Below are 27333 nucleotides of genomic sequence, written 5' to 3'. Positions count from 1 at the left end.
AGGCGATATGCATACACCTGTATATATGTCTTTGCTATTTTGAAGTTTCTCTGCTGGGATAAACCTCTACACGGCCATGTTTTTTCAATTCCACACTATTTTAAATCCACTATAATAATAAAGGGGGGGGGAGGTGGCAACCCCCCTCAAGTCAAGTGCAAAGGGGTAAGAAAGACACTGACATTCAAGACTGTTGTGGGATGGAAGAGGTACTAATACATCCAGAGAGACTTGAACCCTGCCACAAGTGACCAATTAACTATGCATGCGGTTTCAGTGTCCCGCCAGGACCTACTCCAACAGCAGCTGCTAAACAATGACACTCCCAAGCGAAGGTGAGGCGGCATTTTGTTTAAACTACACTGCTGGGAGTATCTATTTCCCCGTGTTCCGACAGCTCCCACAGCTAGGATTCAACCCTGCTGTGAAACTCAGTAGGTCCACCGCTTTGAACGTGGAAGCGCGCGCGGCAGGGCTAGAAAAAGCATCAGCTCTGAGGTCTGTAGAACTCTCTAGTGTTATCAGACGGGCAAGTGCCCTAGTCCTCCTGGGCCTCAGTTTCCTTAACTGTAAGACAAGACTCATAAGAGCGCCCTGGAGGTTGTACCAAGCCTTAGGGAAACTCTTTCCCGGAATGCTTAAAACAGTCTGTGTTGCACGTAGACTTGATCGAAAAACATCGACGGGAATAAGAGGCGGTGAAGCTGGGATAAGAGACGAAGGGACAGGGTGGTCCGGGTACCCCGGTCACTAGAGACCGAAGCCACTCAACATCCATGGGGCCCTGAGGTCATGGGCGGCAGGCCAGGCAGAGTTGCGAACACTGGTCCTCGCCCTCCAGAGCAACCCCCCCTCGCCCCCGCGTGTCGCCACTCTGGAACTCCTCAGGGACGTGGGCGGATCGCAGGGACCAGCACCCCTGCCAGCAGGCGGGAAGGGCGCCGTCCCCCACCCCGAGGAAGGGGAGGACCCCGTCCCCGACGCCAGCCCCTCACCTTCCGGAAACTCGGGCACCGCTAGGTCCTGCTCCCAGCCGTCCACCTTCTGCAGATACTGGTAGATCAGGTCGTCCTTCTCCTGCTGGGTGACGGCGTCCAGCAGGGCGTACTCGAGCGAGGTCTGCGCAGGCAGCAGGCCCGAGAGGCTCGCACTGCGCGCTGCGGGGGCCGCCATGTTGGGCGAGCAGCCGAGGGCTCCGGGATCGAGGGCGCGGCTCGGACCGACGCGCCGCCGCCCTCCCGCCTCGGAGCGGTGCCCGGCCGGCCCGGATCTGCGCCACCCAAGTTTCTGTCTACCCTAAGCCTTCGTTCTGACGCCAGGGGCCAAAGGGCCGTGCTTCCCCAGCGCGTAACCAAACTCCAGCGCGGCCCTCCCCGCCCCTTCCAGGTCCCGGGCCGCCGCCGCCGCGAAGCCTGGACGTTCGGAGCGCCAGATTCGACACGAGAAAGGCCGCCCAGGTCGCGCCCTAGAGGGGTTGGGGAACCCATTGCCTTGTAAGCCCGGCAGGGTTTCCAACATAAATAAAATCCAAATTTAAAAGACCCGACTTGAGAAAAACAAAACAAAACAAAACAAAAGAACCTCCTCAGTTGTTCCACTGTTACACCGCGATCAGCCGATTCGGCACGGCAGTTCCCGCCAAGAAAGAGCTGAAAGGTAAAGCGGGCGAAGGAATCCTCAAGGGGGAAGGGTCGTTATTGTAGGGAGTGAGGACAGTGGTTTTGTGTCAACAACAACAATAACAACAAGAGTATCCTGTCACTCTGGCGGTGCTGAAAGTGCCGGAGCGAATGGCATGTCCCGCGGCGGGGGAGGCGGCGCGGAGAGGCAGCTGCAGCTGGTCCTAGGCTGCCAGCCCAGGTGCACCCACGAGGGATGGATGCCAGGGCGAGCCGCCGGGCTGGCGGAGGGCACCGCGCTTTGGGAGCTGTCAGTGCCTAACCTGAGAGTCACTTCTGACCCCCTTCCTTGGCCTTCCCTCTCCCCGATCCAAAGGAAGTGGGTGCGGAGGAGCCTGTGGGCGTTTTTTGTACTTGACCTCTCTGGACGTCTGGACAGGGGGCTGATGACAGCCCCTGCGGTCTCGAGTGCAGTGTGGCCTTAGTCAAGTCTCACTCGTTTGAACTTTGTTCCCTGTGCAGGGTTTGGTCCTATGGTGGAGGAGAAATGGAGTCACCCAGGAAACTGCAGCCGATCGGATCTCCATGAGTCACGAATAGGGGCAGGTTTTGTCACCAACACACCTGTTTGATTATGGTGTGGCTTGTTTCAGTAGTGACCTGAAGCACCCGATTGACAAGGAACTGTGACCCGACTTGTGAGTGGGCGCTTGCTTGCCCACGTGAACGAGAGCCAGGATAGCTTCAGTACAATTATATGGAGCCTGTCTTAAAGGTTTTGGGCCTATGCTTCTCAACCATGCTTAATCTTCAAGGCATTATTGATTCTTATTTTTATGAATCAAATCCTGGAAAAGAAAAAAAAATGCTTGAATGAAACAGTGTCGCAATGTAAAGAAAATGGTACAGACATTAGCCTGTGGTAGGGCCTCTTAATTTATTGTGGTATAAACGGAGCAGTGGGTGCTAAGTGTGTTGTGTGCCTATATCAATCATTACCAAAGGTTTAGAGTCCCACCAAGTTAGTTGACTTTTGGTTATATTTGTTCCTATTAAAAAATTGTAGCAAGGAAAGGACTCTGAATTTACTAAAGGCTCACATCCTCATAAAATCATTTGCCATGTTAGAAGACACACTTTGGGAGGAAGACATCTGGGAATATAAATCTAAACGAAAACCAAAACCAACACATCCAAATAATTGTTCTCAAAATATCCCAGAATCTGTTGGAAAAGCAACAGATGGAAAAGACCACTCAACACGAAAAGGAAACGGAAGAACCACAGATGATAAAGACAACCGAAAGGGGCCCGGTGTGTGCTTTGAAGAAACGGGCTGTCCGATTTCTGTAGGTGCCAGTCAGACTTCTAGTGCTGGAGAGGAGGCTCCGCAGTCTCAAAGCAAAGAGACTACTCCCAGAAAGAGCCGTAGAACGCACAAAAAGAAACAAGTGTCCCCAAGGGTACGCCCAGTTTACGATGGGTACTGCCCAAACTGTCAGATGCCCTTTTCCTCCTTGCTAGGTCAGACGCCCCAATGGCATGTTTTTGAGTGTTTGGATTCTCCACCAATCTCTGACACAGGTAAGAAGCCCCAGGGGTCCTCCTGCTGCAGTCTCCCCACTACTGGGAGATAAGAAAGTGAAACCATGCCCGGCTTGTTTATTTAAGGGCTGGTAATATGAACCCAGGCCCTTGTGTGTGCTGCAGGTACTTTATTGACTGAGCCATCACCTCAGCTTCTCAGTTACTTTCCATAAATGTTCACCCAAGTTTGCGTGAGCTATTGCCACTCTGCTTTCTCTTACTTGACTCTTACAAGGGCGGCATAAGGTAGATGGCATTAACATTTTATGGATGAGGATTCCTACAAGCTAAATAACCGGGCCAATTTGTTATCCTATTTTAGAGTTATATAGAAATTATAAACACATTTAGTTTCTAAATATGGCTATGTTGTATGCATCATGCGTGTTAGTAACCGGAAGAGGAACTAGAAGGTAGTCTGAAATGACTCAGAGTCTCTTAAAAATGTGCCAGCAGCAGAAGTGATGCCATGTTATTATATTTTAAGATAAATGTCATATTTAACATGTAGAAAATTTTACTTGAACTATATGGAGAATGAGTTATGACTGTTTTTTTAAGTTATCTAAAATTATTTTCTTGTGAAGAGAATATTTGAAAAGCAATCTAAAAGTATTTGGTTTAAATGTAATAAATAGTACATTGTAAAACTATGTTGGATTAACCTTTGGTATTTTAATGTTGTTCTCGGCAATAGCTGTCATCCACTTAACCATAGCTATTGCCATAGTTCTTAAAGGCTACCCACGGTGGGCTGGGTGGTGGCACATGCCTTTTATCCCAGCACTTGGGAGGCAAAGGCAGTGGGATCTCTGTGAGTTAAAGGCCAGCCTGGTCTACAGAGTTCCAGGAAAGCCAGGGCTATACAGAGAAACTGTCTCAAAAACAAAATTGTGACTGGTGGTGTTTGTCCTTAGAGGTTACTTTGTTAGTGCTGTCAAAGTTTATGTGTAAAATGATCTTTTTTTTTTCTTTTTTAACTATTTTCAGAGTGTCCCGAGGGTCTTCGGTGTACCTGCACAATTCCTTCTCATTATAAGAAATATACTCACCTCCTGCTTGCTCAGAGTAGGGCTAGCAATGAACCTTTCAGCAGCCCGACACAGGTGTCAGCTCCCCTCAGCAGCCCGACACACACGCCGGCTGGACATTTTACTGCAGCAAAGCCAGACCCTTCCTGTAACCCCGAGGAAAAATGGCCCGTGCATCTGAACACGGAGAATTTAAGGAAAGTTTTAGAGGATTCTTCGTTGCTGGTACAATGTCTAAAAACATCCCAGCTTCCAGCCGAGACCTACAGAAAGATTCCCCCTTCCACGGGCCCTCAGGTGTCCCTGGCTCCACAACGTGCAGGGTTTGTTAAGAAGGACCAGCTCGTGGGGGGTGGTTTGCCTCTTTCCGTGGATGCATTAACCGGTCAAAGCAGCTCCCAGAGCACGAGGGTGCCGTCGCCAGAGGACGACAGCAGCTGTGAGGTCTCTTACTCCCCGCTGCAGAGTGATGTGGAGACTTCCGACTTGGATGGAGAGCTGTCCTCTGCCCAGAGCAACAAGGACAGCCGCCTGGAAGAAGACGGCCCTGCCGTAGAAACGCTTCTTGATCCTTTCCCGAAGGAGCGAGAGGCAGTCCGCCCGCCACCAGCGAAAAGCCTGCTGACTCAGGCTGAGTTCAGTGGCTTGTGTGAAGACAGTGCTGTAAGTGGTTCGTTTCAGCTTCCCTCCCGAGGTACCCCGCCACACACAGACACGGGCTTTCTCTTGTTTTCACCTGCAGTAACAGCGGGGCATGCTGCTTCTGATGATCAAACCACTAAAGCAAAACCTGGTGAGCCACGCAAATTTCACTCACTTGGATCCAGCCATCAGACACAGAAAATCGAAACGTCAGCTGTTGGCAGTCAGGTCTCTCTGCCATTCCGTGCAAGTGCCATGTCAAAGCCGCCTGAAAAGGAGGGAGGAGAGCACCTGCCTTTGCATCCCACCCAAAGTCAAATAAGAGGGTTAGGGAGTAAGGGCTTGGGTGCTACCATCGCTAACTCGGCCTGTACCTGCAGAAAGGGAGAAAAGCCTTCTAGTGCACCTCTCGCCAAATCTTTGAGCACTTTGCCTTCCAGTCCCAAGTGCAATGCCAGTCAACCTTCCAAGAAGGCAATGAAGCAGATGGACATAGGTGTGTTTTTTGGATTACCACCCAAAAAACAAGCAGAGCCGACCCCGAGGGCAAGTGCGGTAGGTGGTCCAAACGCCAGTCCAGGTGTGAGTCCTAACGACAAGAGGTGCCCGCCGCGCAAGAGGAAAGCAGAAAACTCCCTAAGTGACTTAGAATTGGATTCAGGGAATTTAAATGGGAGTCAGCACTCTACAGAACTGTCCCAAGAGAGAACACAACGTCAAAGGAAGAGACATAAAAAGTCAAATTCACCGCGGGAAGGAGCATCTCAGAGGCCAGAAGTGGGGGCAGTCAGTTTAAACCAAAGCAAAGCCTTTGTAAGCCGGACTCTTGGCAGGCCGCAGAGAGGGAGTAGGGGCATTTCAGAGTCGTCTGGTGCCAGGGAAGCGAGAAGAACCTGTCCGTTCTATAAGAGAATCCCCGGTAAGTTGAAATACTGACTTCAGCTTCCCAGCGGAGACATAGCAGTGTTTAACTTCACTTTCCTTGTCGTTGGGTGGATAGATTTGAAATAATTGTGTTCAGCATATATTTTATTTGCTCTTTATAACACTTTTATGATCTTTTAGCAGAATTGAGGCTTTTGGTGTTTTTTTTTCTCCATTATCACCAAAATTTTACTAAGCATTTATTTTATATATGCTTCTGTAATGATTAGGTAGCTGTTATAGATTACAGGAAGGCCAGTGAGCAGTGGAGGTTCCATTTAGCTGGAAAGAAAGTACAGCGTCGGTGCACATGTCATAAAATCCCGTGGCTGAGCACTGCCGAGGTGGCACAGCGGCTCAAGGGGAGGGGAGGATAACAGGCTGTGCTGCCCCAAGTGCCAGTTTCAGAGCAGTCAGATCTCGTGCGTTTATATATTTACACAGATGAGTTCATACAAAAATGCGCATGGAAATGAATTCTATTTCTATTACTAAAGAAACCACTAACTCTTCAATGGCATATACAATAAGACAGCAGTAATATCCTCAGCTTCTAAATATCACAAAAAATGTGTCCCTGATGTTTTGTTTGCAGCGCTGATTGCGATTTGCTTTTAAGTTCTAAGTGTCCTGTGTATTGATGGCCTCGACAGAAATGTGAAGCTGAGTCTTTACCTGAGCATCACCTGCCGGCACCCTCGGCTGTTTCTTCCATAAGCTCATTTCAGAACAGTATTTCTCAACTTAATTTTTGTTATTGTTCCTCTGGGTAGACTCTTGAGGCGATCCCTTCTTCTTTCCTTACTCCCCACTACCCTGAAACGAAACAAGGACTGTAGATAGCCCTGTGTGTCTCTTTTTTTTTTTTTTTTTTTTTTTTTTTGGTTTTTCGAGACAGGGTTTCTCTGTGGCTTTGGAGCCTGTCCTGGAACTAGCTCTTGTAGACCAGGCTGGTCTCGAACTCACCCCTGTGTGTCTCTTACTTACTGTGGCCCTACCACGGAGAACTGCAAACCTTTGTAATGCCTTTGGCCCCTACCATTTCTGACCCCAGAGAAGCGAGTGTCACCTCATTGGGAATTGATGGTTTTGGACTTCTAAGTCATTCTCCGTTCACTGCTTTGTAGAAATGAGAGATTTAAATTGCCCCCTAAGTATCAGCATTGTAAAAGTATTAATTGGGGCAAAGAAATGATTGGTTTATAACAGTGTCTTTTAACTAATTTTTTTTTTTTTTTTTTTTTGGTGAGACTATGCGCAAGCACTGGGATGTTTAGTAGACACGGGAGTTAATCTTACCTTTTGGTAAATTTACATTTTAAGTAAATCATAGTTAAATTGAGGGTTAAATGAGAGGTACCGATCAGAGGGGCCTGATCTTTAGAAGGAACCCAGGCATGTGACCACCTTGGCTCCTGCTCATCCCATGGGGGCATCTCGTTGCAGGAACTGGCTTCACCGTGGACGCTTTCCAGTATGGCGAGGTTGAAGGCTGCACCGCCTATTTCCTCACGCATTTCCATTCCGATCACTATGCCGGCTTGTCTAAGGACTCCACATTCCCAATTTACTGTAGTGAGGTGAGTTTTACCGTTCTAAACTCTGGCTCGGTGCAATGTTGTGACTTTGAGAAGCCTGGTAAAGAAAATAGAATATTGAAAACTAGACGAGCCAGCTTTATAGTGGAGAAGGTGGATAAAGCAGATCCCAAACTGTCACTCTCAACAGTTACAACCTGCTTTTTCCAGTGAATTTTATTATGTGAGAATAATAAACGTTCTCACAGTATACTCAATAGTTTTACTCAGCAAACACTCTTTGGAGTGCGGAACTGATGTGCAGGCAGAACACTTAACCATAGAGAACTTGTAGCTTCCAGGGCTAACATCCACAGATAATGCTGGGGGGGGGGGGCTGTTCTGCAACAGTGCTACCTCAGACCCTGTCCCCAGCCAAAGGGAAAGGGAGTTTCACCGTACAAAATACCTTGAACTGCCTGTTAGACAGTGAACACTGTAATCCCGATTCCCAGGGGCTTTCTCTGGATTTTGATTTAATCCTCACAGCATTCACCAAGTATCCTCTTGGGTAGTTTGTGGAGAGGCACAGGCACCTCAGTGTACTTTAAGCTTCCAGAAAGTTCAGAGTCTCCACCACATACCAGGAAGAAAGATGGGAAAACCCATATAGTGGACAGTGACCAGGTGAGGAAGCATTTTGTGCCTCCTACCTGGAACGGCGAGCTTTCCCAGGTGAGCAGACAGAAGAGCAGCATGGCTGTCTTATACTTTTTCCTGGTGTGGATGGGGCCTAAACAGGCATCAAAGTGGGGAGACTGAGATCATCGAGACAGCATGGTTCTCAGCTGCTGTGACACACAGCTCTCAGTGTCCTGCTGCCCCAGTAACAAATTTACCATCTGCAGATAACCGGCAACTTGTTGAAAAAGAAGCTCCGTGTGCAAGAGCAGTACGTCCATCAGTTGCCGATGGACACTGAGTGTGTAGTGGACGGTGTCAAGGTTGTTTTGCTGGATGCCAATCAGTAAGTGTGAAGTCCCTCGTCCTCCCACATGACGCAGAAGGCAGTCTCATGCAGGGTGCCTGTTTTAAACAGTGTTGACAAAGGAAACAGTGGCGTGCTTGGTCTAGAGCCTGGAGCTAATGAACTTGGCTCTTAACTGGAGTAAATCCTATTTCTACTTTTGAAAAAATAATTTTAGTATCAGAATAAGTATAGAGAGAATCTGTTATCTAACCCATATTGTCAACCCATGTTGACTAATGACACTTCATATTTTTAAAAAAGTATGTTGTTACTGTTCATCAGAGATGTTTTCCATTTTTTTACCATAATTTGCATAAAATGAAATCTTATATTCCATTTGGATACCGGAGGATTGGTGCCTTGCTTCCCACCCTACAACTAAATGATTTTAAGCTAAATAATAATAATAATTTAGTTTTAGACTATAGAGACTTGGAATGTTTCTTTTTCCATGGAAGTAGATGTTTTTTTCTGTCTGTCTTGCTCCCCTCCATGCCTCTTTCTTTTTCTTCTCCCTCCCTGTGTGAGATCTTTTCCCCTCTCTATGGCTGTCCCCAGTGTAAGGTACCATCAGGATTCATGTTGCCCAAACACAGCTACCAGCTATGCTTCCTTCTGGGTTGTGAGCCTATCCATAGAGATCACGGGTATTTAGAGAAAGAAGAAAGGCTAAATCTAGATTTGCTGAAGTCCAGGCCAATATTAGCATGTTAGATTCTTTAAAAGAAAAAAAAGTTATTGTCCAGCCTTGCTAATATTCCTTTTGTTCATGGCCAGTTTGAGTTCTAATATTTTTTGGAGTTGGTGTTATTGAAATATTTACCACAGATGACATAGTTCACATAACTGCTTGTTCAAGCTAGTATCTTTTCATCAAACAGAAACTGACCTGAGGGCTTAGGGGCCAGCGTGTCCTGGAACCAGGACTTCTTAGGACTGTGTACCTGTAGGCCTGGGCAGCCCCCTTTTCCCCCCCCCCCCCCCCCCCCCCGCCACACACCTGTGCTCAGCTCAAAGTCCATGCTCCCACTGATGCTGAAAGAAATGCCCTTGGTCCAAGTGCTTTGTCTGTGCTCCTCTGAGATGTCTTTGTCCAGCTGTCCAGGTGCCACCATGATCCTTTTCCGTCTTCCCGATGGCACTGTCATACTGCACACGGGAGACTTCCGAGCCAACCCCAGCATGGAGCGCTCTCTTCTCGCAGGCCACAAGGTCCACACGCTCTACTTAGACACCACGTAAGACATGCTTTGTTTGGGTGTTCTCTTTTCTCACTGAGAGCGCTGCTCTACATTTTATGGGTAATTTAAGCTTTTGCTTAGATAATTAAAGTGATGGTTTACAGCCAATTATTTTTAAGAGTGTTTATCAAAAGGATGCCATTAAAAAAATATACCTGCTAAAAGGCAAATTTAGAATTAAATGTCATAATTTATTGTTATTTTAATTTTGAGAATGTTTATAGGACAATTCTGTTACTAAAAACAGAAAATTCAGAAGACAGACTTTTAAGAAAATCCCTTTTAAATTATTCTTTTTCCAAAGGTCTGTATAGTTGTTGGGTATAATTGTGAAAGGGAAGCAGAGGCTACAGTGTATTTTGTTTATGACTATTGGAATTACTTTTCTTCTTTTCTTAAAAAGGTAATTTTTAAGTGGCACCTTTGAATTCTTCAGTGATACAAATATAATTGCATAAGAGATTATATTTGAATTATGTAGTCTCAGCTTTATTAAGGCATAATTGACAAAATTATAAATATTTATTACATATGATATAATATAATATCATATATTAAAATAACCCATTGATTTGTTGGGAATTAATTCTATTAAATATTTCTAGGATGTTTTAGGATGAGATATAAAAAGCAGACGCACAAAGGACAAGCCTTCCCACAGGTAGTGGCTCACAGTGACGCTGTGTCCTCCTGTGTCCCTAGGTCCCAGCCAGTGGCTCACAGTGACTCTGTGTCCTCTAAGTCCCAGCCAGTGGCTCACAGTGACGCTGTGTCCCTAAATCCCAGCCAGTGGCTCACAGTGACGCTGTGTCCTCCTGTGTCCTTTAAGTAATAGATAAATAAAGAAGTGTTTATTCTTCATATGGTTCTGAATGTCTTTGTGAGTTTTCATAAGAGAAAGGTATCCAGATTCTTTCCCGTTTTTGATGGCTGAATAGCAAAAACAATTCTGAAAGTCACAGGAAATCATTTGTTTGGTGTTTACAGTATGTTATATTTTAGCAAAATCACTCTTTTTATCTCAAAATATATGCAGATAACAGCTTGGGGCCAGTTCCTCACCGGATGTTTTGTATCTGGGTCCAGATAGAGCTGTTGTATTTTTTTAGATGATTTGTTTCATTATTTTTAATTGTGTGTCTGTGTGAGTATGCAGTTGAGTGCAGTGCCAGTGGGGGCCTACAACACTGGATTCCCTGGAGCTGGAGTCACAGGCTAGGTTGGCATCTGACTGATATGGGTGCTGGGAAATGAACTCAGGTCCCCTGGAAGAACAGCATGTTCTCTTAACCCCTGAGCCGTCTCTCCAGCCCCATATCTGCTATATTCTTGTGATGTATGCATTTATGTATCTGTGAAAGGTGATAGCCATGTGGACATCACCGTTAATGTGAAATGCCACATTAAAATTCATGTTAAGTTTCTTATTTATTTATTTATTTATTTATTTATTTATTTTTTTTTTATTTTATTTTTCGAGACAGGGTTTCCCTGTAGTTTCTAGAGCCTGTCCTGGAGCTAGCTCTTGTAGACCAGGCTGGCCTCGAACTCAGAGATCCGCCTGCCTCTGCCTCCCGAGTGCTGGGATTAAAGGCGTGCGCCACCACCGCCCGGCCAAGTTTCTTATTTATTAAGTCAGAATTCTTTCCTACAAATATAATCTCTTTCAATTATATTTTCTTTGATAGTTACTTGGGTTTTAAAAATAGGTACTGAGTTTTATCATTCATAGTTAAAATCGCTAAATGGGTAGAAATATTCTTATTGAGAAGAAAATACTCCAACAGGAAATTTCTTTGAGAATGATAAAAACATAATTAAAATATCTGTTGAAAAACTCTTACCCTACCATAAATTGGCAGTGACTGGAAATGAGCATTTTCATTCTGGGCAGTGTGAGGCTGTCCTTTGAATACTTGGTACTCCCGGAGAATGTAATTGGCTGGTTTGTTTTCCTCTAAAGCAGCATCCAATAGAGCCAGTCTCATATTCCCCTGTTAACGAGAACTGTGTTTCCTTGTCACAGATACTGCAGCCCAGAATTTACCTTCCCGTCCCAGCAGGAGGTTATCCAGTTTGCCATCAACACTGCCTTTGAGGCGGTAACTCTAAACCCACACGCTCTTGTTGTCTGTGGCACGTACTGCATCGGAAAGGAGAAAGTCTTCCTAGGTGGGTGCGAGCGGTGTCTAATTTGCATTAATATATTATAAAGATCAGATTCTCTTGCAAAGGGCCCTTTCAGTCTCTGCTCTTGCATTTGATATTTATTTTCTGAAATGATCCAGTATTACCTTTGAAGTTAAAGGGAAAATGGATAGCGTTTGATAAAATTAAACCAGAAGGCTAAAGTTTATGGAAACATTTTGTAAGTGCATTTATGTTGACACTTATGTCTATAGACTGTTTATCAGCAAAATCTGTATAGCATTGTGATTTTAATTAGCCCGGAAAAGTGCTTAATGCACAGCCATATTGCGCCTTTCCTGCGGTAACCACCAGCAAACTGTCAAAGAGTAATACAACTTTCGCTCTTGAGTGGTTTCTCCTGTCTTCCTATAGTTTGTCTAGGTGATGTGTTGTTTTGTCTCTGCGGAGTGCTCCCCGTTTCTTCTTAAAGATGACGATACTATGTCAGCTTCCAAGAGATGAAATGATACAGCCAGGGTTCAACATGTCCAAGTGGTCTTCCTTTCCAACTACCTCTTTCTACACCGCTTACTTTTTTATGACTAATTTTATCTTTAATCATGTGTACGTGTGTACATGTTTGTACATGTGAGTACAGGTGCCCACAGAGGCCAGAAGAGGGCAGGCACCCGATTACCTTGGAGCTGGAATTACATATGGTTGTGAGTTGCCATCTAGGATGCTGAGGACAAACTTGGGGCCTCTGTAAGAGCGATATGCACCCCTAACCTCTGAGCCCTTTCGGCATCTCTGCCTTCTATACCTCTTTTGTGGTTTTTAAATAATAAGTATAGACCTTTAAAAAGAAATCTTTGGCTTTGGTTGTTAATTCCACATAGCTAAAGAGCAAAGTCATTTGGCTATTTGTGATGAAAGTGTGAATGTTTATTTTTGTGAATTTGTTTTTTATTTGGTAAGTTTATTTTTAATTTGAGTAAGTTATAACCCTGTTTATTTAACAAACCTTGATTTTATTGTTTTTCATCTCTTGCTTGCCTACAGCCGTTGCTGATGTTTTGGGTTCAAAGGTGGGCATGTCCCAAGAAAAATATAGGACTTTGCAGAGCCTCAATATACCAGAAGTCAGTTCCCTCATAACTACAGACATGTCCAGTTCTTCAGTTCACCTCCTCCCAATGATGCAAATTAATTTTAAGGTAAGCACTTGCGATGTATGTCTTTTAGGATGAACCAGCAAAGGTATTCATCTGTATTTGACTCTAAGGAATTCTGAAAGAATGAAGTTCCCCCCAAGGGAAGTATTTAATGCTTTTAGCTTTTCTATGTGAGTACCTCTGTAGAGTAATTTACATGCCTACCAGGACTTTAAACACTAGAGGATTAGCTCAAAGGAAGGCACACAAACAGAAGCAAGCACATGTCACTATCTGGCTATCCAGACTTCTGTACCAGGGTGAGGGAGCGAGTTGGACAGGTGTAAGTTCATCCTCTCAAGCCTGTCCTATTCAGTTCTGATATTAAGCCCTAGTCATTAGACACTGGTGTCTACTGAATGAGTTATCATTTCCTTCCTAGGTCCCTGAGGGAATTGAAGATTAGATAGTTGTAATTATAGTTTACCAGATGCAGAAAGCAAGTTACGATAGAAAGTAAATTAGGTACAAGATTTTGGACTCACCAAGATAGGATATATATGGAGTGTTTTCTCTGAACTTGTCAAATGCAAATGGACTAGACACTGTTGATGTAGTTATTGCCTGTATGGTGTATAGTTATTGTATGTATTGTATATAGTTTTTCTTATATTAGTTATAGCCTTCTTCTTTATTTTAGACAAAAAGGGGAAATATAGTGGTATATTATTTGTTTTTAATAAATAAAGCTTGCCTGAAGCTCAAAGAGTAAAGTAGCCACACTAGTCAGCCATACAGGCCAGGGAGTGGTGGCATACACCTTCAATCCCTGGACTCGGGAGACAGAAGCAGATGGGTCTCTGTGAATTCAAGGCCACTCTAGGCTACAGAAGATTGAATCTGTCTAAAAGAGAAACATAAGGTGATTCCAGCACTTTGGATCACACACCTTTAATCCCAACACTAGGGAGGTAGAGACTGGAGCAATATGGCTGGGTGGAGAGAGGAATATATAGGCGGGGAGGAGACAGGAACTCGGTGGTGGTGTGGAGTTTGAGGATTTGTGGGGACAGAATCTTGCCCCATTTTGGTGTGAGGTAGAGGTAAGAGCCAGTGGCTGGCTCTTTTGCTTTTCTGACCTTAAGTATCTGGCTCTGGGTTTTTATTAATTGTGCTACAAAGTAGCTTTTCTGAAGCTTTTTAAACTAGGAAGCTTGTGCCTTACAAATAGCAAGCTATCAAGAAAATGAATGTTGCTTCCTGAGCAGGGATTCTCGCCGAACACCTTTGTGCAGGAGGTGAAAGGATAAGCTTAGGACCTATTTTCCTGGGTTTGCCACCCATACATTTTCAGATATTGCCAAGGCAGGGTTTTACACATTGCTAATTGAGTCATCCCTGTGAGTGTTTTAAGTTTGGGAGCTGCCTGCCTGGCAGAGAGTCTCAGGGGATGCTGGTTACTCTGAAGGATGTGTGGCACTGTCCTGGAGAAGAGCAGCACTTTTTAATTCCCTACTTGGTTCATTTTGTCTGAGCAGATTGTCAGGGTAGCTAGTTAGTGTAATGGAGTTTGAGGGGTTAGAGCTTTTCACAAGGGTGTTCCCAGATGCTGTCTGCTGCAGAGAAGGCCAGAGGGAAGGAAAGCAGACCGCGACTAGAACAGCCATGCTGACCAGCACTGGGGCTGCGCAGCCAAGTCACGATGGAAGGGGTCAGATGGCAGAGAGCTTAGGAAGGAGTGAGAAGACCGTCCAAAGAAGGCACACATGGATGGAGGAGGCACAGTGCTGTAAGCTGTCAGGACATTACAGACCTGTGGTTAGCACAGTGACATAACCCCATGCTCACGTTTGGATGGCTATCGTGAAACAGACAGACAGTGACTAACTACTGTTGAGGGCCTGGGGAGGCTTGAGCCCTGTGTGTGCTTTGCAGTCACAGCCCTGGGAAGCGGAGAGGGGAGTCTCTAGGCCTCCCTGTCCAGCTAGCTTCAGACAGTGAGAAAGCCTGTCTTAAAAGCAGATGGAGCCCAATGAACAACACACAAGATGACCCTCTGGCCTGCACAAGCACAACACGTACCTGAACACATGCACGATCACGTGCACGCTCGTATCTGAAAGTTAAGGCTGAAATCCTTCAAATGATGCTTAATTCACACTCTGGCTCATGCCAAGGTCTTATAGGCGTCGCATGGTTGGCTGCCACCTCAGACTTAACCCGTATTGTCTAAATGTGGTGAGACACCATCTACAGATGCTGTGGGGATGGTTGGCCTTCTGAAGGAAACTGGTGACATTACCAAGGCGTTTTCCTCACAAACTGGTTACTAATAAACAAAGAGAGACAGTCATAAGTCAGGGACTTTGTGTTGACCGAATAGTTTATAATAGCTTTCCTCATGAGAAGTCCTGCAGTTGCAGCTAGCCTACAGCTAGTGCTTGCTGGCAGCCTCTCTGCAGATTTGGCTCATGGAACCATGGGTTTCTATTTCTAGCACTGGTTTACATCACATGCTATTTTTAGAATAACCGCTTCGTCTCCTGGATTCTCATTTAATCCTTTCAGGTAGTCTTGAAGAAACAAGTAGAAGTGGGTAAGTTGGTAACGATGCTTGCAAACCCAACCCCAGTTTACGGGACCATGCATGTATTATACTTATTATCACAGTCTCTATTTACTGTTGCTTCCTTTCTTCTGGAGCGCAAAGTGAGGAAAAATAGTAAATAAGAAAATAACCAAAACAAAAACTTGTTAATTGGCAATGCCAGGGATGTAGTGGAAACTTAAATGTCTGTAACTGCAGCTCTTAAAGCTTTAGGAGTTGATTAGAAATCGAATTTTCATGATAGATAGCTTTATATTTGCTTCACATTAATGAAAGGTTTTGGTTGTTACAAAGGCAGTGGAGGGGAGGCTGGGAAGAGGACTCAGCAGCTAAGAGCACTTGCTGCCTAAACTGTGGCCTGGGTTCAAATCCAGAGCCCATGTAAAAAGCCAGGTATAGGTGCAAGTGCTCACAACCCTAGTGCCATGGGGCAGAGAAGGGAAGGTGACTGGGGCTGCTGGCCACCAGCCTGTTCCGAGTTCAGTGACTGGCCCTGACTCAAGGGAAGAAGGCAGAGCATGGCAGAGCAAGATACCCATGTCCTACACACACACACACACATGAAAATGAGACTATTTCATCCATGAATAATAATAAATAGAATTAATTCATTCTAAGCTTTTGAAATCCTAGATTTCAACCTGAAAATCAAAAATGATGACCTTAAAAAAAAATCCCCTTATGTTACCATTCCCATTCTTACTATTACCACCTTTCAAAGATTTGACTTGGAATGGATTCTTTTGTTTGTTTGTTTGTTTTGTTTTGTTTTCTAAGACAGGGTTTCTGTGTAGCTTTAGAGGCTGCCTGTCCTGGAACTCACTCTGTACACCAGGCTGGCCTTGAACTCACAGAATTCATCTGCCTCTGCCTCTGCCTCCCAAGTGCTGGGATTAAAGGCAGGCCCCACCACCCCCTGGCCTTGGAATGGATTCTTAGAGGATTCTGAAATGCCGTAGTTAGTTATAACTTTAGCTGAGGCGCTGTATTCTACTCAGCTCTTAGGAGAAGAGCATGTGTGTTGGTTTGGATAAGGGTGGCTCCTATAGGCTCATATATTTGAATACGTAGCCATCAGGAAGTGACACTATTCAATAAAGTCTAGAAGGTGAGGCCTTGTTGGAGGAAGTGCCTCATTGTGGGTGGGCTTCGAGGCTTCAAAAGGCCCAGTTCCTCTGTCTCCGTCTGTGGATCAGGATGGAGCTCTCAACTACTTCTCCAGCGCCATGACTGCCTTGCCTGCTGCTGTGCTCCCTGTTTTGATGTCAAAGGACTGAACCTCTGTAACTGTAAGCAAGCCCCCAGTTAAAGGCTTTCTTTTATTAAAATGTCCTTGATTATGGTGTCTCTTCATAGTAATAGAACAGTAACTAAGATGGAAGTTGGTACCAGAAACTGGGTGTTGATGTTTGTTAGAGAAATATGGAAGGCTTTGGGGGTTTGGACTAGAAAAGTAGTTGGGTGCTTTGAACAAGGGTTAATGGGCCATCCCAGGAGGGCACAGAAGACACTGCTGAGGGCGATTATCTGTGTGGTTCCAGCTCCCGGAGGTTCAAAGGTGAAGCTTATCAGTAAATGGCCTAGGACCATTCTTGTGATTTTGGCAATGAACATGGCTGCTCTTTGCCCTTGTCCTAAAAAAATCTTCCTGAGGCTAAGTTAAAGAGTTTTAATTTGATGGCATTGGCAGAGGAAGTTTTAAGATAGCCTAGTATTGACTGTGTTGTGCGATTATTAGTGGTCACTCATATGCAGGTCTATAGTGAGAATGAACAAACTGAGCAAAGAAAAATACAAAATGTACAGTTTGAGGAGAGAACATCAGGAAGTGCAATGGCACTAAGTCCAGTGCTCTAGGACATGAAAAGTTTAAAGAAAAGCCTGACGGCACCAGAAGAAAGGGAGTGATGACCTCAGGGCAAGACTCTACCCAGCTAGCTTCCAACTTCTGAAAAGAAATAAAGAAGAGCTTCCGCAGTGAGGGAAACCATCTGCAACAGAAAGCTGAGGAAGATGCAGTTGAACGAGGGGCCGTGTTCCAGGCCCAGTCAGCAGCAGAGCGTGGCAGCTTTGGCCACATGGTTCTGCCTTAGAGTCAAGAATCCAAGAAAGGAACCATGTGTGGAATCCCCTCCACAGCCAGGCGTGTGTCAGGAGTGTCCCTGCATGGAGGTCCAGAGAGGCCATGTGTGAAGCTGTGAAGGTGAAGCCTAGACTGCCTTGGAGAACCCAAGATGTTGGAGATGCCAGAGTTGTGGGAGACCTGCCAAGGAGAGCTGCTCACTGGGAGTGGAACCAGCTCAAGAGGAAGATGTGTGCTGCAGTCAACAAAGCTGACAGGAGCTGGAGATCTGAAGAGCGCTTTGTCATCTCAGACATAAAGCTGCAGAGTTCGGAGCTTGGCCTGCTGAGTTCCCAGTCTTGCTTTGGTCCGGTATTTCCTCACTATGCTCCTTTTCCTCTCTTTTGGAATGGCAGTATGTATTCTGTGACATTGTATTTGGAAGTATGTGATTTTTTTTATTATTTTGGTTTTCTAGGGGATTACAGTTAGGAGATATCATGAATCTCAGAAGAAATTTTGAAGTTTGGATTTTTGAGTATTATTGAGACTGTCATAGAGTATGGAGACTTTTGCATTATGATATGGCTACAAACCAATGGGGTCTGAGAATGGAATGTGGTGGTTTGAATAGGTACGGTCCCTATAGACTCACATATTTGAATGCTTAGTTACCAGGGAGTAGCACTATTGAAAAGATTAGGCCGTGTGGCCTTGTTGGAGTAGGTATGGCTTTGTTGGAGTAGGTGTGTCACTGCGGGGGGTGTGGGCTTTGAGGCTTCAAACCCCCAAGCTAGTATCCCTGCTTCTGTTTGAGGATGTAGAATTCTTAGCTATTTCTCCAGGGCCGTGCCTACCTGCATCGGCTCCCTGCCATGGTGATACTGTACTGAGCCTCGGAAACCGTAAAGAAGCCCCCAGTTAAGCATTTTATTCGATAGGCGTTGTCTTGGTGTGTGGCGTCTCTTCACAGCCATAGAACAGTAATAAGACAGCACGGTATTCCTGATTACAGGGCCTGAAGACGGAAAATGAGTCCAGTTCACATTTGAGGGTGAAAAGCAAGTGCCCAAGAGGAATGCTAGGTGCATTTTGAAAGTGAGGATCTGTGCTGTGTACAGCGCCACTCTTAGCTGGAGACGTCTCTGTCCTTGTCAGCGTACACACAAAGGCCTTTGCTGCACTTACGCTTGTTGTTATAATGTTAACATCTCTGTATGTGGGGTTTGGGAAGAGGTGGGGTTTTGTAGTTAACACAGTCATAATTCATTTGACCCTGTTACTTTGCTTGCAAACTGTAGTGAGGAGCTGCGGGCTGCTTCCCACCGCCCGGCTCTCGGCCTCCTGGCTAGCTTATGCCCCGAAATAATTACACGGAAACTGTATTCTTTTAAACACTGCTTGGCCCATTAGCTTCAGCCTCTTACTGGCTAACTCACATTTTGATTAACCCATATTTAGTAATATGTATAGCACCACGAGGGGTGGCTTACTGGGAAGATTCTAGCCTACGTCCATCTTGGGTCGGAGCTTCATTGCATCTGACTCACTTCCCTTCTTCCCAGCATTCTGTTCTGTCTACTCCACCCACCTATGTTCTAACCTATCAGGCCAAGCAGTTTCTTTATTAATTAACCAATGAAATCATCAGATAGATAGAAGACACACCTCTATCAGCAAACAATTAATTGTACCTTTTTCCAGGCGTTGCCTTACTTGTTTAGGAAAGTCGAAAAGAGAAGCTATGTGTATGTTGTTTCCAATGTCTGTCCTCCTGGAAGCCTGGCCCTGGGCTGCTGCACACCATTCTTAACAGCAGGCCTGCCTGTGGCTGCTGTGCTGCTCTCTCATCTCGCCCTTTGACCCCACACAGTCTGTCTCTGTTGACGCTGACCCGAAAACCAACTGTTCTCATTTAACAGGGCTTACAGAGTCACCTGAAGAGGTGTGGTGGGAAATACGACCAGATTTTGGCTTTTCGACCTACAGGATGGACACATTCCAATAACATAACAAGCATAGCGGATATCACTCCCCAGACGAAAGGGAATATATCAATATATGGTAAAGTTGTTCAAATCTCTCATTTTCGTCAAGTTCTCCCTTTCTATCATGTCTTTATTTGTGCGAGTATACTATGTGTAGTCGTGGAGCTCAAAGACAACTTGCAGGAGTCTGTTCTCCTTCTACCCTGTGGGTCCTGGGGATCAAACTTAAATCATAAGCCATGGCAGCAAATGTCCTAACCCACTGAACCATCATTCTGGTCCAGAATTTCTCACTTTAATGTTTGTGTTGCTGTTCATTCCTTAAAAACATTATGAAATTAAGAACCAAAGAATTTAGCAGCTCTAGAGTTTTGAGGCTCTCTACAACCCTGAGTTCCTATCCAGTCCTGTAACCCAGCATATAAGAGTTGGAGATATTCTGATGGTGCTAAGGCAGATCACTGCATGCTGTAGTCAGGGTAGTAGAGGAAACTATAGAAGTACTCGAAAGGACAATGCTGTGGTTTTATACCCAAGTTTAGCTGGCAGGAAGCGGTGAGGTCGTGACAGGAAGAGGTGGGTTAGATGTGGGGACTGCGGGGTGACAGCTGGTACAGGCTTGCCCTGTGTGTTAGTCCCTTGGGAGACGTGCGCTGTGTCACCCGACCACTGAGGGCTTTCACTCAGAGACTCCCATGATCCTCCTCTGTGGGACTTTAACTGTAAAAGACACAAAGGGATTTTTAGAATCCTCTTTTTTTGCTTCTTGCTTTTTATGTATGTAAAGCTTGGCCCTGGCATTGGCTTTCGCTAGAAACCGAAAGTCTCCTGTTTGCCATTCTTCTCATTTTCCTCACATTTCCTCTGATTTCCCTGACGTTCACAGTGAGTGAAGTGTTTGGAGCCATGGTTCCAACCTTCCTAACACTGCAGCCCTTTAATACCGTTCCTCATGCTGTGTTGACCCCAACCAGAAAATTATTTTCTTTGCTGCTTCATAACTGTAATTTTGCTACTGTTATGAATCTTAATAAATATCTGTGTTTTCTGGAGGTCTTAGGTGACCCCTGTGAAAACGTTGTTCAACCCTCAGAGGGGTCGCAGCCCACAGGTTGAGAACCACTGGTTTAGCAGACGAAAATCCCAATTAAATATAATTCTAGAATACTTTATAGGTATGTGCATTTAAAAGTTGTGTTTTGGGGTTTTGTGTGTGTATCTGCATGTGTGCCCTGAGTTTTCTGTTAATGTTTTAATCTTTATTAATCATAAAAACATCAAGTTTTATTATCATAACTAAAGCACCGAATTTTTTGTTTGTTTTTTGTTTTGTTTTTTTTGAGACAGGGTTTCTCTGTGGCTTTGGAACCTGTCCTGGAACTAGCTCTTGTAGATCAGGCTGGCCTCAAACTCACAGAGATATGACTGTCTCTGCCTCCCGAGTGCTGGGATTAAAGGCATGCACCACCACTGCTTAGCTAGCACCAGAATTTTTTAACAACAATATTCTATATTGCTTTTCTGTCTTCTTTTACTTTTATTATTTTGGTTTTTAGTAAATAATCTCTTCCTTTTTGGCCTTACAGGAATTCCCTATAGCGAACACAGTAGTTACCTAGAAATGAAACGTTTTGTCCAGTGGCTGAAACCACAGAAAATCATTCCCACTGTAAATGTCGGCAGCTTTAAGTCCCGGAGTGCGATGGAGAAGTGCTTTAAAGAGTGGAGACTGGAGGCTGGATACTGATGCTGTTGCAGAAAAGTCAGCAGGCGTTGGTGGTTAAGTCTAAGCCAACAGGAAATGCATCTTATGAAAGCAATCTCAGGACTGTGTTTCTCGCTCATCTTTGAATACTGTATCCATGCTACTGAATCCTCTCAGATTCTTCAGGGACAGCTGAGAGGGCGTCTTCCCCATGCCTTTAATTCTTCATTCTTTCTCTGTGGAGGCAATAGTAATCTACAGCAACCTGATGGGAGAAAACAGAAAAGATTCATGATAATGGGTACTAGACCAAAAGTAATATGAAATAAAACTTTTATATGATATGCATTCTTAAATAAAAATGAATATAGATGTTATTAAACCATCTTTTGATGGGTTTTGTCATTTCATTTTCTTTTTAGTAGACTTAATTTTTTAAAACAATTTTATACTTTGCTGTAGACAAAGGTTTCTATCTGTCCTATCCAGTCCCACAGCCATTCAGTCCCAAATAAACACACAGAGGCTTATATTAATTATAAACTGCTTGGTCTATTAGCTCAGAGTTATTATTAACTAGCCCTTACCACTTAAATTCACCCATAATTCTTGTCTATATTTAGCCACATGGCTTAATATTTTTTCTCAGTAAGGCATTTTTATCTTGCTTCCTCTACATCTGACTGATGACTGTATCTCTGTTTCTCCTCTTCTCAGAATTCTCTTAGTCTGGTTGCCCTTCCTATACTTCCTGCCTGGCCACTGGCCAGTCATTGGTTTATTAAACCAGTATGAGTGACAAATCTTTACAGTGTATGAGAGCATTGTCCAACAACATTTCTCCCTTTTTTTCTTTTCAAAACAAGAACTCTAAATCTAATTTCCTTTGTTTAGCTTTTTTTCTGACCATTATCCATAACAATTTGTAGCCAACTGTTGCAGGGAGTGCCGCTTGTGCTACCCAGTAGCTCAGACCCGAAATAATTACACAGAAACTATATTATTTAAAACACTGCTTGGCCCATTAGCTCTAGCTTCCTATTTGCTAACACATCTTAATTTAACCCATTTCTAATAATTGTGTATTGCCACATGGCTGTGGCTTATTTGCTAAAGTTCCCAGCATCTGTCTCCGGCGGGGCTACATGGCTTCTCTCTGACTCTGCCTCCTTTCTCCCAGCATTCAGCTTAGTTTTCCCTGCCTAGCTAAGTTCTGCCCTGCTATAGGTTCAAAGCAGTTTTTTATTCATTAATGGTAATCATTATACATTATACAGAGGGGAATCCCACACCAGCCAACAATCTAAACATAGACAAACATCCATAATCCATTTTTTAAGAATGTGGGTGTAGTTTTCTAGGCTACTTCCTGCTAATTAGGGGCACTGATAATCTTATGGGGACCCAAAGAAAATTTAGGATTATGATCAAGTCCTGACTGGAGTATTCTGTGAGGCTGGATCATCTCAGCCAGCAATCTTGAGGCAATTCTGGATGTAGAACTCAGGAAAGTGTAACAAATGTACTCTGAGACATTGGATCATCTGGGCCACCCATTCCCATTTTAGATTTTTCAGGGGGGGGTCTTCCTTAATCAAGCTTTATTTTTCTTAACCCAGAATGAAGCCACAGCCTCTCATTTCCTATGGAAACAAAAGCAAATCCTCTTCTCCAAAATAACATATCTTTTGACTTAAATTTTGAAGTTAAGACATTTTCAAAAAATACAAGTTGAATTAATCCAGCAGCATTTATAATCAAATGTCTTTTAGCAGTGTTGCTCTTTCCTCAGCAGTCAACAATTCAAAGTTAACACAATAACATAAAACATCCAGATTCTCTTTTATTTTCTGTCTATACATGGCTTTTTCTTCTATATTTTTATTTTTTAGTTATTGGTTTTTTTTTTTTTTTTGAGACGGGGTTTCTCTGTGCATTTTTGGCCATCCTGGAACTCACCCAATAGACCAGGCTGACTTTGAACTCACAGAGATCAACCTGCCTCTGCCACCTGAGTGCTGGATTTAAAGGTGTGCGCTTCCACACCCAACTACTCTATTTCATTTTTAAAGGACTTTCTCTATCCTTTTTCTTTTCTCTCCCAAGACTACATCTATTACTAAACACACTGTAAATCATTTAGAGGTTATTTTTTTCCATTTGAATCTGTCTTTACTGTATATATCTATCTTTTTCTGAGAACATGAGTTTTTAATCTGCTAAAAAGCATGGCTAGGATTAAAGCTGCTGTTTTGGTGGCTGGGTCCACCCATTCCTTGGCTTCCTGAGAGTCTAGCTTTATGGTGGATGTACTGGCAAGAGCCATGTTTATTGCCACAACTCTGTGGAGTTTCTAGGTCTCTGCCACCACCAAGAAGCATGCTGCTGACTGTTCATAAACACCATTTAAGTGTTTGGTGGCAGGGCTCTTAAAAGAGCTGCCTGGTTTTTGCTGCTAACACTGATTCAAGAAGCCTTTCTTAAATGATCCTGCCTCTGCTCACCACCAGCAAACAGAGCCCACTAGAGTAAGGATGGTTACCAAGAAGCTGCATTTGACTCTGTTTTTGTTTGTCTAGAATCTTTTATTTTAAAGCTTTCTCAGGCTTTATGTGGAATTTCTTGCCCCACGTTGGGTGCCATCTATAGATGGAAGTTTCAGTCCCACCTAGTCCCTCAGCCATTAGTTCCAAATACACAGAGGCTTATATTATAAATTGTTTGGCCTATTAGCTCAGGCTTATTATTAACTAGCTCTTACAACTTTAATTAACCCATAATTTTTGTCTATGTTTAGCCATGTGGCTTGGTGCCTTTTCTCAGTAAGGCTTTTTTTTTTTTTTTTTTTTTAGGTTTTTCAAGACAGGGTTTCTCTGTAGCTTTGGAGCCTGTCCTGGAACTAGCTCTTGTAGACCAGGCTGGCCTCAAACTCCCAGAGATCCTCCTGCCTCTGCCTCATGAGTGCTGGGATTAAAGGTGTGTGCAACCACCACCCAGCTCAGTAAGGCATTCTTATCTTGCTTCCTCTGCATCTGACTTGTGACTGCGTCTCTGCCTCTCCACTTCAAAGAATTCTCTTAATCTGGTTGTTCTGCCTGGCTACTGGCCAATCAGTGTTTTATTAAACTAATATGAGTGACAAATCTTTACAGTATACAAGAGCATTATCCCACAGCACACTGCAAAACTGAAAAAAGTACAGAGTTTATATGCATCAAGCCCTGTACTGATTATAGCCTCTCTAATTATAGTGCCCTTTACCAGGAGGGTACGTGCATTAACATTGTTGAATGTGTCTTGACATACACTAGGATACACTGGTGGTGGTCACATTCTCTGGACTTTGACAAGTATATAGCACATCAATCATCAGGATGTGTGCCATATAAAAGTTTTACTCCTTAAACATGCTGTATGTGCCCTGTGTTCAGGCCTGCCTCCCCCATGACCTCCGGCATCTGGCAGTCACTGATCTTTTTATTGTCTCTGTAATTTTTGTCTTTTCTGAAATGTCATGTAGTTGGGCTCACATAGATGATAGGATCACACATGGGTATCTTGAGAGCTCATTTTGTGAGCTGCTCAATTGTGCTCCAGTGTTTGGAAATAGCCTTCTCTCCACCCACCTGATGAAGGACATCTCAGTAGCATCCAGATTCTCTCCATTCATCTGCTGAGGGATGTCTCGATAACATCCAGATTTTCTCAGTTAAGGATAAAGCTGTTTTAAGTGTCCATTAGTAGGCTTTTCTATGGAAACACTTTAAACACCTTTGGTAGAAATTTTTAGGGTAGAAATTTTTAGGTCCTGTGGTAAGAATATGCTTTACTTTTAATTTAAAAGATTTTTTTTAAAAGATAAGGTCTCAACTATATATCCCTGACTGGCCTGGAACTCACACTGTAGATCAGGCTAACCTTGAACTCAGAGATGTACCTCCCTCTATTCCCAGGTGCTGGGAACATATGCCCACTTTTCATTACTAATCTGTTTAATTTTATAAGAAGCTGCCAAACTCTTGAAAATTACCGAAATGAAACATGATGCTTTTTAATGTGCATTAATGTTTTTGCCATGGGTGTCTGGTCCCCTGGAACTGGAGTTACAGACAGTCGTGAGCTGCCATGTGGGTGCTAGGAATTGAACGCAGGTCCTCTAGGGAAGCAGTCAGTTTCTTAACCACTGAGCCATCTCTCCAGCCCCAAACTTAATTCATTGTATGCTAATTAAAATAGTACTTGAAGATATAGAAATGGTCAAACTGTCTTCCAATGTGACTTAATTTTTAAATTAGATCATCCATTTCCTTAATGTTAAACTGTATAAGTTGTATGTTATGGATAAAGGTTCTTTTTCATGAATATTATTGTATATGACAGGGTTTTAATTTTAATGGCAATATAGCTTGTCATTTATCCCTTTCATGGGTCGTGTTTTTGGTATTACACTTAAAAACTCATCATTGTGCCCAAGGTAATAACTTTCAGGAGTTTTATAATTTTGCATCTCATATTTACATCCATGATCCATTATTGAATTAGTATTTATAAGATTTGTATCCAAATTGATCTTTTTTTTTTTTTTTTGCATGTGCATGAACAGGCATCTCGGGACCACTTGTTGCAAAGATAATCTCTCCATCCTACTGTTTCTGCTCCACAGTTACTGATCATTTCTGGACTTTCTATTTACTGTTCTGCTGATTTATCTTTCAATTTAGAGTCTTGATGACCATAGCTTTATCATCAGTCTTGAAGCTGGGCAGTGTCAGGGCTCCAGCTTGGTCCTCTTTCAATGCTGTCAGCCTTCCGTGGACTTGTGTCCTTTCCCATACATTTTAGAACCATTTCACCAGCACCGGCAATTCACCTGCTAGGCTTTGGGTTAGGATCGTTCTGAGCGTGCCGATCAAGCTGTGAAGCACTGATACCTGACAGTGTGGCATCACCTTGCCCTTGAACACAGCGTGTTCACGTTTGTGTCTCTGTTTCTCCTTCACCCCATTTCTATGGTTTTGTTCGTATAAAACTTCCATACATTTTATTAGATTTACACTAAGGTAGGATAAATGATGCTGCCTCTTAAATGTCAAATTCCCTATTTGTTGCTGGGATGTTAAAAAGTAATGGGCTTTTTTACGTGTGTGTGGAGGTGTGCGGATGTAGATGTGCACATGTGGAGGTCAGAGGTCAACCTCCATGTTGTTCCCTCAGGCTCCTTCCATCTTTTGTTTGAGACAAGCTGGAGTCATCAAAAGAAGGGAGCCTCAACTGAGAAAAATGACTCCATAGATTTAACTTTAGGCAAGTCTGTAAAATATTTTCTTAATTTGTGAGCTGTAGCACAAATAATAAAAACCCAGAGACAGACATTGGGGTTCAAACTGAAGATCAGAAAAGCAAAGCAGCCAAGCCACTAGAAAGCTCTTACCTTAATGAAATCTTCAGACTGAAAGAGAGCGAGTTCCTGTCTCATACCAGTTTATATTCCTCTCTAGTGTTAAAGTTGTGCACCACCACCGCCCAGCCTCTATGGGTAACTAGTGTGGCTGCTGGGATTAAAGGTGTGCCAACACTGCCTGGCCTGTATGGCTGACTAGTGTGGCTGCTTTGCACTCTGATCTTCAGGCAAGCTTTGTTTATTAAAACACAAATAATAGATCACTATAGTGATTGATGTGGGAGGACCCAGCCCATTGTATCTGGGGCCACCCCTGAGCTGGTGGACCTTGGTTCTATAAGAAAGCCAGGCTGAGCAACCCATGAGGAACAAGTCAGTAAGCAGAGCTCCTCCATGGCCTCTGCATCAGCTCCTGCCTCCTGGTTCCTGCCCTGTCTGAATTCCTGTCCTTACTTCCTTCTGTGACAGTAAGCCAAGATGCTCCCCAAGTTGCTTTTGGTCATGATGCTCTATCACAGCGGCAGTCACCCTAAGACAGCCATCTTCCACAGCCTATCCATGCATGCTTACATACTGAGACTTCTGCAAGCAAATAGTTTTATTTCTTCATCCCTAGTCTGTTTTTATTTCTTTGAAGAGTTGGGACTGTGTGTATTTTATGTCCTTTAAGAGTTGGGACTCCAGGTACATGCTG

At 43.9% G+C, this 27333-nt stretch overlaps 2 protein-coding genes across 3 annotated transcripts in view; one reads left to right on the top strand and one right to left on the bottom strand.

Moving 5' to 3' along the window:
• The window catches only part of Nhlrc2 (NHL repeat containing 2), a 58256-nt gene extending 56870 nt beyond the window's left edge, over positions 1-1386 (bottom strand). Inside the window, exon 1 of the mRNA XM_038350007.1 lies at positions 996-1386. Within this exon, the coding sequence (XP_038205935.1) occupies positions 996-1173 (178 nt within the window). The 5' untranslated portion in view covers positions 1174-1386. The remainder of the gene's footprint in view (positions 1-995) is intronic.
• Dclre1a (DNA cross-link repair 1A) lies at positions 1081-21615 on the top strand. Of its 2 annotated transcripts, XM_038349987.2 has the most exons (10): positions 1081-1656; positions 2142-3203; positions 4197-5798; positions 7250-7383; positions 8229-8347; positions 9448-9588; positions 11618-11763; positions 12784-12938; positions 19468-19609; positions 21120-21615. In XM_038349987.2, the coding sequence occupies exons 2-10, from the start codon at positions 2741-2743 to the stop codon at positions 21278-21280; spliced, it is 3063 nt and encodes a 1020-aa protein (XP_038205915.1). In that variant the 5' UTR covers positions 1081-1656; positions 2142-2740; the 3' UTR covers positions 21281-21615. The 2 variants fall into 2 exon arrangements, with proteins under 2 accessions (XP_038205915.1, XP_038205924.1); XM_038349996.2 differs by lacking the exon at positions 1081-1656 and having other exon boundaries at positions 1708-3203.
• Positions 21616-27333: the final 5718 nt, after the last annotated feature.

Source organism: Arvicola amphibius, chromosome 1 (assembly GCF_903992535.2).
Source record: "Arvicola amphibius chromosome 1, mArvAmp1.2, whole genome shotgun sequence".
NCBI classification, from domain to species: Eukaryota; Metazoa; Chordata; class Mammalia; order Rodentia; family Cricetidae; genus Arvicola; species Arvicola amphibius.
This window is presented reverse-complemented; position numbering and strand designations above follow the sequence as displayed.

Coding starts and splice junctions, on each gene's coding strand:
- Dclre1a (XM_038349987.2), top strand. CDS start 2,741: ATGTTAGAAGACACACTTTGGGAGGAAGACATCTGGGAATATAAATCT. Junction 3,204..4,196: donor TCCACCAATCTCTGACACAG/GTAAGAAGCCCC, acceptor AACTATTTTCAG/AGTGTCCCGAGGGTCTTCGG. Junction 9,589..11,617: donor ACGCTCTACTTAGACACCAC/GTAAGACATGCT, acceptor TCCTTGTCACAG/ATACTGCAGCCCAGAATTTA.